The sequence below is a fragment of the Cherax quadricarinatus genome, chromosome 55 (genome assembly GCF_038502225.1).
Source record: "Cherax quadricarinatus isolate ZL_2023a chromosome 55, ASM3850222v1, whole genome shotgun sequence".
In the NCBI taxonomy this organism is placed as follows: domain Eukaryota; kingdom Metazoa; phylum Arthropoda; class Malacostraca; order Decapoda; family Parastacidae; genus Cherax; species Cherax quadricarinatus.
Window position 1 is genome coordinate 23543640 of NC_091346.1, and position 12500 is coordinate 23556139.

Genomic DNA, 12500 nt, shown 5'->3' on the forward strand with positions numbered 1-12500 from the left:
CCGCAACTTAAGACCCTCATCTTTTCCTCTCCCAGCCTCTCTCTCTCTCTCTCTCTCTCTCTCTCTCTCTCTCTCTCTCTCTCTCTCTCTCTCTCTCTCTCTCTCTCTCTCTCTCCTACACTCCCACCCTCTACCTCCCTCCCTGTCGCCCTAGGAACTCTCCCTGCCTTTCTCACTGCACTTATCAGACACCAGCAGACGTCTTCACGATTTCCTGCCTTCGATGTGAGAAGAAAAAAAAATCTCACGATTTCTTATTTTTTTTTACATTTTTCCTTGTCTTTGCTCGAGTGAGCATGTGAGATCTTTAGTTAGTTGAATAGGCCGTCCTACTAGTGCAGGAATTGTTCTTGAGAAGAGATAGGTGGTGTGTGTGTGTGTGTGTGTGTGTGTGTGTGTGTGTGTGTGTGTGTGTGTGTGTGTACTTACCTATTTGTGGTTGCAGAGGTCGAGTCTCAGATCCTGGCCCCGCCTGTCTGATGGCTGCAACTGGTTTTACACTTTCATGGCTGCGTGAGCCCTATTATACCCATTCTTAACACTATGTAATGGTTTCTGCCTGTACCAGTTCGCTGGTTTCTGCGTTGTTAGCATTTAAAATCGATTAAATTTCCTCATATAAAATTTTCCTGGTGTGTACTGGAGTGGGTGAGTGAGGGAGTGAATAAACCAGAGAGTGAACGAATGAGGCAGTAGATGAGTGAGAGTAAATGAGGTGTAAGTAAATAAAGGAATGATAGTCTCAGTTTAGAGTTAGAGACAGAGATAGATAGATGGAGAGAGAGAGAGGGAAGGGAGGGAGGGAATAGTGAACATTTGTATTGGTGGAGAGTGGTGGTGAGGGAGTGATGACGCCTTACTCCCGCTCCTCCCCCACACTCCACACACATATCTGCTAAATTGGCCAGCTCAGTCTGGCCATAGTGGACATGTCTGGCTCTACTCAACACGCCCGGTCCACACTGGACACCCGTTGGCCATAGTGGCCACGTATAAGCCTCAGTGTAGGCGCTGGCCTTGGCCAAAGCACATCCTCTGCCAACTTTCACTGAGATACCATCACACTACAACATGTCACCACTGCCACAACACATAGCAACACTACTACAACACCTGTCACCACTGCCACAACACATAGCAACACTACTACAACACCTGTCACGACTGCCACAACACATAGCAACACTACTACAACATATATACAACACAATACAAGTCAACACCAACACAACACATGTCAACACCATCACAACACATGTCAACACCAACACAACGCATATCAACACCACCACAGCACAAGTTAACATCACCACAACACATGTCAGCACGACCACAGCACATGTCAGCACCACCACAGCACATGTCAACACCACCACATGCCAACACCACCACAACACATGTCAACACCAACAAGACACATGTCAACACCACCTGAATCAGTAATGTTAATAAACTTGAATAATGTTTCGTGTGAATGATCTGTGTTTATATATTGTGTTTAATATTTTTGATTCATTTTAGTGATCCAAACTGCATCATATAACTTAGGATTTCCAGAATATTATACCAATCGAGTGCGAGTTGTGTGACATCTTGAGATGTGTAGTACACTTATATTGTAGAAAACTGTAACTCTTTACTGCTACAGTTGACTGTATCAGTGCAATTTACTGCACTGTATTAGTGATGTATCGAATATCCGAATCCGCGGAACATCCGCACAATTTTTTACGTCCGCATCCGCATCCGCATCCGCATCCGCAAAATAAGTAAGACATCCTCATTCACAACCGCATCCGCGGATATCTAAATTTTCACATCCGATACATCTCTACATGATTGTATGCTTGTCTCTATATCTTTACCAAGCTTGTCTTAAATGCAAGTGTAGCTCACAGACAAGTCTGACAGCCTGGTTGACCAGGCAAGCAGCAGATTATCCTGGTCCTGGGCCGGGCTGCAAAAGTAGAGAAACTCTGGAACCCATCAGAGGCATATCAAAGGTAAGGTCTAAATCAGATACTGTGTTAATATATCATGAACACACAGCACCTTGGTCACACTGGAGAGCTGGCCTTCTCTCAGTGCAACAGGATTTTTAATAATTTATATATGTATTGTGTTGGTATTATTTTTGTGGTGGGAAGAAATCAGTATAAAACGCGTGATAACACATTTGAGCTAATATCAGTATATAACAAAACAACGCTATTGTGTTTGTTCACATCTCTAGTGGAACAAGTTACTCTGAATATGTGTCACCAGGCGCCGCTGTGACCCTTACTGGTTTACCATTTACCCATGAAGATAATAATAAAGAATAAAACGGTACAATACCGTGATTGGAACAACACACAAACAACTCGCACATAGGAGAAAGAAACTTATGAAGACGTTTCGGTCCGACTTGGACCACTAACTAGTCACACAATAATAATAATAATAATAATAATAACTAATAATAATATTAATAATAATAATAATACAAATGCTACTAATAATAATAAGAACTTGTGAAAATACTGTGTATATTATATTTAATATTTTATGTATTTTTATATAATTATATAAGATTTATTGGTTGAACCTTGATAAAAGTGACTGAATGTATTGTCCAATACTATGCTGGGTTAGTGTTGTGTTTTATGTAGCGTCAAGCACTGTGCTGAGTAGTGTATTCCTGGAGAGTGAAATGTGTTGTGTAGGCTCACCTTGACTTGAGACTCTGTCATGCCCAGAGCGTAGGCCAGCTTGGCCCGCTCGGGACCCGCCAGGTATTTAGTCTGCTCGAAAGTCTTCTCCAAGGCGAAGATCTGCTGCCCGCTGAAGGTGGGTCGAGTGTGCTTCTTCTTGCCATCTTTGTCCATGGTCATGCCCGGCAGACCTGATGGAGGAACAACCTTGTTAATGAGGCTTGATGGATAGCTAGGTGTCAGTCGACTGCTATGTGTCGCTTCCTGGAACAAAATTGACCTAATTTGCCCGAAATGCTCTGCATAACAAGGGGCTTTCTATATAGTAGTATGTCACTGATGTCAGCTAGGCCTGTATACCTTGCATATGTACTTGTAGAAATAAAAGATATTACGTATTATTATTATTATTATTATTATTATTATTATCTGTATCCGAGGGGTCATTATGGCTGCATATCACCTGTTTACTATCAGTCAAGAACACTTCAATTTTATTGGTCTGTGAAGTTTAGGATTCATTTGCCATATGTTCAATTCCCCACCTGTTCCTTGATTTATATTGAATCAGAGTAAACTCTAAATATATGTACCTTTGCTGAACAGGATCCCAGAAGGGGGTCGAAATACACAGATCAATCAATCTGAGTTTGTCTCCATGTGGGTTATTATTAAGTAGTGACAAGTGTTCATTACACTTTAGTTATTCATGTACTTCTAAGTATATTTACTCTAAGTATATGTGCTCTGAGTATATGTGCTCTGAGTATATGTGCTCTGAGTATATGTGCTCTGAGTATATGTACATCTAAATGTGGATAAACCTTATGTCTCTTCCCCCTCCCTCAGCCGCTATCACCTACCACTCTTTCCCAGAACTCTTCGTGAGTCAAACATTCCTTGGAATTTTAGGACTCATTCGCCATGGGTTCAACCTCCCACCTGTTCCGTGGTTTGTTTTCAGTTGTGTCATTACCATTTCGTGAGTTAAACATACCTTTTAGCAAGGGTATACCGGCAAGGATGGAAATATTGGGCGTGTTTCCTTACACCTGTTGTCCCCGTTCACCTAGCAAGTAAGTTAGTCGACTGGTGTGGGTGGCATCCTGGAGGACAAGGTTTAAGGACTTCATTGGAAATAAGACAGATAGTCCTTGATGACACACTGACTTTCTTGGGTTATCCTGAGTGGCTGACCCTCCGGGGTTAAAAATCCTAACAAATCTTATCTCTTAAGTCTCACAGGTTCCTGTGTGGCCACATACTCTTATTTCTTAAAGATTCACCAGCTTATTCTCTGAGGTCATGGATGTTCCTTGTCCTTGCCTGGAAGTTCTCCATTGCCTGGTGAAGGGAGGCAGATGTGTCCATCTTCTCGCAGACCTCCAGACACCCACCTCCAAGTGCCTCTTACCCGCAGACATCATTTTACCAGCGATAACCACCAGCTTCCCACTCTGACCTCCCTCCCTGTCTCCGCTCCGACCTCCCTGTCTCCCGCTCCGACCTCCCTGCCTCCCGCCCTGACTGCGACATCTCTGCCTTCCACCACGACCTCCCTGCCTTACGCTTCGACCTCCATGCCTCTCGCCACGATTTCCCTGCGTCCCTCCCCGACCTCCCTGCCTCCCACTGCGACCTCTCTGCCTCCCTGCCTCCCGCCCCGACCTCCCTAACTCCCACCCACTAAACACATTGGTCACAACAACCTCGCGACAAGAGAGGAGGTGGCACTGACGAGGGCGCAAGCGTAGTTGCACGTGCATGTGCTCCCCCCGCACGTGGCAGCCGCGTGCGGGGGGAGCCATCAGCCCCTCGGGTAATGTATCAACTTCCCGGGGAGGTCGGCGCCACCAGCGGCCGGATTTGACGCCAAGTTAACACAAATGTCGCCAGGGAAGAACTTGATAAACCTCCTTGTTCACAGCGAAGTGAGAGGGGGTTCAGTGAGGCGAGAGAGGGGTTCAGTGAGGTGAGAGGGGTTCAGTGAGGTGAGAGGGGGTTCAGTGAGGTGAGAGGGGGTTCAGTGAGGTGTGAGGTGAGAGGGGGTTCAGTGAGGTGAGAGAGGGGTTCAGTGAGAGGGGGTTCAGTGAGGTGAGAGGGGGTTCAGTGAGGTTCAGAGGTGAGAGGAGGTTCAGTGAGGCGAGAGAGGGGTTCAGTGAGGTGAGAGGGGTTCAGTTCAGTGAGGTGAGAGGGGGTTCAGTGAGGCGAGAGAGGGGTGAGGTGAGTTCAGTGAGGTGTGAGGGGTTCAGTGAGGTGAGAGGGGGTTCAGTGAGGTGAGAGGGGGTGAGGTGAGAGGGGTTCAGTGAGGTGAGAGGGGTTCAGTGAGGCGAGAGAGGGGTTCAGTGAGGTGAGAGGGGTTCAGTGAGGTGAGAGGAGGTTCAGTGAGGCGAGAGAGGGGTTCAGTGAGGTGAGAGGGGTTCAGTGAGGTGAGAGGGGGTTCAGTGAGGTGAGAGGGGGTTCAGTGAGGCGAGAGAGGGGTTCAGTGAGGTGAGAGGGGGTTCAGTGAGGCGAGAGAGGGGTTCAGTGAGGTGAGAGGGGGTTCAGTGAGGTGAGAGGGGGTTCAGTGAGGCGAGAGAGGGTTCAGTGAGGCGAGAGAGGGGTTCTGTGAGGTGTGAGTGGGGTTCAGCGAGGTGAGAGGGGGTTCAGTGAGGTGAGAGAGGGGTTCAGCGAAGCGAGAGGGGGTTCAGTGAGGTGAGAGGGGGGTTCAGTGAGGTGAGAGGGGGGGTTCATCACCACTCATCACCTACCCATCAGTAGTCAACACCTACCAATCATCACTCAACACCTACCCATCATCATTCAACACCCACCTATCATCATTCAGCATCCACCTATCAACAGTCAACACCCACCTATCATCATTCAACACACACCTATCATCATTCAGCACCCACCCATCATCATTCAACACCTACCCATCATCATTCAACACCCACCCATCATCATTCAACACCCACCCATCATCATTCAACACCCACCCATCATCATTCAACACCCACCTATCATCATTCAGCACCCACCCATCATCATTCAACACCCACCCATCATCATTCAACACCCACCCATCATCATTCAACACCCACCCATCATCATTCAACACCCACCCATCATCATTCAACACCCACCCATCATCATTCAACACCCACCCATCATCATTCAGCACCCACCCATCATCATTCAACACCCACCCATCATCATTCAACACCCACCCATCATCATTCAACACCCACCTATCATCATTCAGCACCCACCCATCATCATTCAACACCTACCCATCATCATTCAACACCCACCCATCATCATTCAACACCCACCCATCATCATTCAACACCCACCCATCATCATTCAGAACCTACCCATCATCATTCAACACCCACCCATCATCATTCAGCACCCACCCATCATCATTCAACACCCACCCATCATCATTCAGAACCTACCCATCATCATTCAACACCCACCCATCATCATTCAGAACCTACCCATCATCATTCAACACCCACCCATCATCATTCAGAACCTACCCATCATCATTCAACACCTACCCATCATCATTCAACACCCACCCATCATCATTCAACACCCACCCATCATCATTCAACACCCACCCATCATCATTCAGAACCTACCCATCATCATTCAACACCTACCCATAATCATTCAACACCCACCCATCATCATTCAACACCCACCCATCATCATTCAACACCCACCCATCATCATTCAACACCCACCCATCATCATTCAACACCCACCCATCATCATTCAGAACCTACCCATCATCATTCAACACCCACCCATCATCATTCAACACCCACCCATCATCATTCAGAACCTACCCATCATCATTCAACACCCACCCATCATCATTCAACAACTACCCATCATCATTCAACACCCACCCATCATCATTCAACACCCACCCATCATCATTCAGAACCTACCCATCATCATTCAACACCCACCCATCATCATTCAACACCCACCCATCATCATTCAACACCCACCCATCATCATTCAACACCCACCCATCATCATTCAGAACCTACCCATCATCATTCAACACCCACCCATCATCATTCAGCACCCACCCATCATCATTCAACACCCACCCATCATCATTCAGCACCCACCCATCATCATTCAGCACCCACCCATCATCATTCAACACCCATCCATCATCATTCAGCACCCACCCATCATTCAGCACCCACCCATCATCATTCAACACCCACCCATCATCATTCAGCACCCACCCATCATCATTCAACACCCACCCATCATCATTCAACACCCACCCATCATCATTCAGAACCTACCCATCATCATTCAACACCCACCCATCATCATTCAACACCCACCCATCATCATTCAACACCCACCCATCATCATTCAACACCCACCCATCATCATTCAACACCCATCCATCATCATTCAGCACCCACCCATCATCATTCAGCACCCACCCATCATCATTCAACACCCACCCATCATCATTCAGCACCCACCCATCATCATTCAACACCCACCCATCATCATTCAGCACCCACCCATCATCATTCAGCACCCACCCATCATCATTCAACACCCATCCATCATCATTCAGCACCCACCCATCATCATTCAGCACCCACCCATCATCATTCAACACCCACCCATCATCATTCAACACCCACCCATCATCATTCAGCACCCACCCATCAACAATCAGCACCCACCCATCATCATTCAACACCCACCCATCATCATTCAACACCCACCCATCATCATTCAGCACCCACCCATCATCATTCAACACCCACCCATCATCATTCAGCACCCACCCATCATCATTCAACACCCACCCATCATCATTCAGCACCCACCCATCATCATTCAACACCCACCCATCATCATTCAACACCCACCCATCATCATTCAACACCCACCCATCATCATTCAGCACCCACCCATCTTCTCGTGTGACGCATATCTGAGATGACCTCTAGTGTGACGTGTGTCTGAGACGACCTCTCCTCGTGTGACGTGTCTGAGACGACCTCTCCTTGTGTGACGTGTCTCAGACGACCTCTCCTCGTGTAACGTGTCTCAGACGACCTCTCCTCGTGTGACGTGTCTCAGACGACCTCTCCTCGTGTGACGTTTCTGAGACGACCTCTCCTCGTGTGACGTGTCTGAGACGACCTCTCCTCGTGTGACGTGTCTGAGACGAACTCTCCTCGTGTGACATTTCTTAGACGACCTCTCCTCGTGTGACGTTTCTGAAACGACCTCTCCTCGTGTGACGTATCTGAGACGACCTCTCCTCGTGTGACGTGTCTGAGACGACCTCTCCTCGTGTGACGTATGTCTGAGGCGACTTCTTCTTGTGTGACGTATGTCTGAGACGATCTCTCCTTGTGTGACGTGAGTCTGAGACGACCCCACGCGTGTTGGAAACGACCCCTCGTATGACGTGTGTAGGAGACGACCCCTCGTTTGTCGGAAACAACCCCTCGTGTGTCGAAAACGACCCCTCGTGTGACGTGTGTCGGAGATGAACCCCCCCCCCCCATGAGTGATCCTATGATGACTTCCGCGATGGCCCCTTGACCACCACACATCCCACCAGTAACTCGACTACTATTCCATGAGGTACTAGGATCTTACTGAGTCTCCCTGCAGTATAATGCAACTAATGTTTACTGAAGCAGTAAAGTGAGACATGTACGTATGTATATGTGTGTGTATGGATATATATATATATATATATATATATATATATATATACATATATATATATATATATATATATATATATATATATATATATATATATATATATATATATATATATAGGCAATGGGGTCGAAGAGGTATGGGGTAGGTTTAAAAATGTAGTGTTAGAGTGTTCAGCAGAAGTTTGTGGTTACAGGAAAGTGGGTGCGGGAGGGAAGAGGAGCGATTGGTGGAATGATGATGTAAAGAGAGTAGTAAGGGAGAAAAAGTTAGCATATGAGAAGTTTTTACAAAGTAGAAGTGATGCAAGGAGGGAAGAGTATATGGAGAAAAAGAGAGAAGTTAAGAGAGTGGTGAAGCAATGTAAAAAGAGAGCAAATGAGAGAGTGGGTGAGATGTTATCAACAAATTTCGTTGAAAATAAGAAAAAGTTTTGGAGTGAGATTAACAAGTTAAGAAAGCCTAGAGAACAAATGGATTTGTCAGTTAAAAATAGGAGAGGAGAGTTATTAAATGGAGAGTTAGAGGTATTGGGAAGATGGAAGGAATATTTTGAGGAATTGTTAAATGTTGATGAAGATAGGGAAGCTGTGATTTCGTGTATAGGGCAAGGAGGAATAACATCTTGTAGGAGTGAGGAAGAGCCAGTTGTGAGTGTGGGGGAAGTTCGTGAGGCAGTAGGTAAAATGAAAGGGGGTAAGGCAGCCGGGATTGATGGGATAAAGATAGAAATGTTAAAAGCAGGTGGGGATATAGTTTTGGAGTGGTTGGTGCAATTATTTAATAAATGTATGGAAGAGGGTAAGGTACCTAGGGATTGGCAGAGAGCATGCATAGTTCCTTTGTATAAAGGCAAAGGGGATAAAAGAGAGTGCAAAAATTATAGGGGGATAAGTCTGTTGAGTGTACCTGGTAAAGTGTATGGTAGAGTTATAATTGAAAGAATTAAGAGTAAGACGGAGAATAGGATAGCAGATGAACAAGGAGGCTTTAGGAAAGGTAGGGGGTGTGTGGACCAGGTGTTTACAGTGAAACATATAAGTGAACAGTATTTAGATAAGGCTAAAGAGGTCTTTGTGGCATTTATGGATTTGGAAAAGGCGTATGACAGGGTGGATAGGGGGGCAATGTGGCAGATGTTGCAAGTGTATGGTGTAGGAGGTAGGTTACTGAAAGCAGTGAAGAGTTTTTACGAGGATAGTGAGGCTCAAGTTAGAGTATGTAGGAAAGAAGGAAATTTTTTCCCAGTAAAAGTAGGCCTTAGACAAGGATGTGTGATGTCACCGTGGTTGTTTAATATATTTATAGATGGGGTTGTAAGAGAAGTAAATGCGAGGGTCTTGGCAAGAGGCGTGGAGTTAAAAGATAAAGAATCACACACAAAGTGGGAGTTGTCACAGCTGCTCTTTGCTGATGACACTGTGCTCTTGGGAGATTCTGAAGAGAAGTTGCAGAGATTGGTGGATGAATTTGGTAGGGTGTGCAAAAGAAGAAAATTAAAGGTGAATACAGGAAAGAGTAAGGTTATGAGGATAACAAAAAGATTAGGTGATGAAAGATTGAATATCAGATTGGAGGGAGAGAGTATGGAGGAGGTGAACGTATTCAGATATTTGGGAGTGGACGTGTCAGCGGATGGGTCTATGAAAGATGAGGTGAATCATAGAATTGATGAGGGAAAAAGAGTGAGTGGTGCACTTAGGAGTCTGTGGAGACAAAGAACTTTGTCCTTGGAGGCAAAGAGGGGAATGTATGAGAGTATAGTTTTACCAACGCTCTTATATGGGTGTGAAGCGTGGGTGATGAATGTTGCAGCGAGGAGAAGGCTGGAGGCAGTGGAGATGTCATGTCTGAGGGCAATGTGTGGTGTGAATATAATGCAGAGAATTCGTAGTTTGGAAGTTAGGAGGAGGTGCGGGATTACCAAAACTGTTGTCCAGAGGGCTGAGGAAGGGTTGTTGAGGTGGTTCGGACATGTAGAGAGAATGGAGCGAAACAGAATGACTTCAAGAGTGTATCAGTCTGTAGTGGAAGGAAGGCGGGGTAGGGGTCGGCCTAGGAAGGGTTGGAGGGAGGGGGTAAAGGAGGTTTTGTGTGCGAGGGGCTTGGACTTCCAGCAGGCATGCGTGAGCGTGTTTGATAGGAGTGAATGGAGACATATGGTTTTTAATACTTGACGTGCTGTTGGAGTGTGAGCAAAGTAACATTTATGAAGGGATTCAGGGAAACCGGCAGGCCGGACTTGAGTCCTGGAGATGGGAAGTACAGTGCCTGCACTCTGAAGGAGGGGTGTTAATGTTGCAGTTTAAAAACTGTAGTGTAAAGCACCCTTCTGGCAAGACAGTGATGGAGTGAATGATGGTGAAAGTTTTTCTTTTTCGGGCCACCCTGCCTTGGTGGGAATCGGCCGGTGTTATAATAAAAAAAAATATATATATATATGTATATATATATGTGTGTGTGTGTGTGTGTGTGTGTGTGTGTGTGTGTGTGTGTGTGTGTGTGTGTGTGTGTGTGTGTGTGTATGTGTGTGTAATTGACACAGATCAAAGAGTGATTGCAAAAATGGTTCTAATTGACCATAATTTTTCAAGGGGTGGACCGGTTAGCCAGCGGAAGGCCTCGGTCAGATGACCAAAAGCTCCAACGGCGGGTCATCATCTGACTAAGACCCGCGTCAGGAACGACTTGTCCTGTTTCCTGACGAACCTTACCTAACCTAACCTGACACAGCTCAAACTTATATGAAATTACTTTCTTCAGAGTACTTTTCGATGTCCACCCGCGCTTCACACTGATCTATCCAGGCCTCACACTGATCTATCCATGCCTCACACTGATCTATTCAGGCCTCACACTGATCTATTCAGGCCTCACACTGATCTATTCAGGCCTCACACTGATCTATTCAGGCCTCACACTGATCTATCCAGGCCTCACACTGATCTATCCAGGCCTCACACTGATCTATCGAGGCTTCACACTGATCTATCCAGGCCTCACACTGATCTATCCAGGCCTCACACTGATCTATCCACGCCTCACTGATCTATCCAGGCTTCACACTGATCTATCCACGCCTCACACTGATCTATCCACGCCTCACACTGATCTATCCACGCCTCACACTGATCTATCCACGCCTCACACTGATCTATCCACGCCTCACACTGATCTATCCAGGCCTCACACTGATCTATCCAGGCCTCACACTAATCTCTCCAGGCTTCACACTGATCTATCCAGGCCTCACACTGATCTATCCAGGCCTCACACTGATCTATCCAGGCCTCACACTGATCTATCCAGGCCTCACACTGATCTATCCAGGCCTCACACTGATCTATCCAGGCCTCACACTAATCTCTCCAGGCTTCACACTGATCTATCCAGGCCTCACACTGATCTATCCAGGCCTCACACTAATCTCTCCAGGCCTCACACTGATCTATCCAGGCCTCACACTGATCTATCCAGGCCTCACACTGATCTATCCAGGCCTCACACTAATCTCTCCAGGCTTCACACTGATCTATCCAGGCCTCACACTGATCTATCCAGGCCTCACACTAATCTATCTAGGCCTCACACTGATCTATCCAGGCCTCACACTAATCTCTCCAGGCTTCACACTGATCTATCCAGGCCTCACACTGATCTATCCAGGCCTCACACTGATCTCTCCAGGCCTCACACTGATCTATCCAGGCCTCACACTGATCTATCCAGGCCTCACACTGATCTATCCAGGCCTCACACTAATCTCTCCAGGCTTCACACTGATCTATCCAGGCCTCACACTGATCTATCCAGGCCTCACACTAATCTATCTAGGCCTCACACTGATCTATTCAGGCCTCACACTGATCTATCCAGGCCTCACACTGATCTATCCAGGTTTCACACTGATCTATCCAGGCCTCACACTGATCTATCCAGGCCTCACACTAATCTCTCCAGGCCTCACACTGATCTATCTAGGCCTCACACTGACCTATTCAGGCCTCACACTGATCTATCCAGGCCTCACACTGGTCTATCCAGGCCTCATACTGATCTCTCCAGGCTTCACACTGATCTATCCAG

At 46.6% G+C, this 12500-nt stretch overlaps 1 protein-coding gene across 1 annotated transcript in view; it reads right to left on the reverse strand.

The window, feature by feature from the left end:
* HGTX (HGTX homeodomain transcription factor) overlaps positions 1-12500 on the reverse strand; it is a 170979-nt gene that overhangs the window by 86279 nt on the left and 72200 nt on the right. The window contains exon 2 of the mRNA XM_053791494.2: positions 2712-2884. Coding sequence (XP_053647469.1) covers positions 2712-2884 — 173 coding nt within the window. The remainder of the gene's footprint in view (positions 1-2711; positions 2885-12500) is intronic.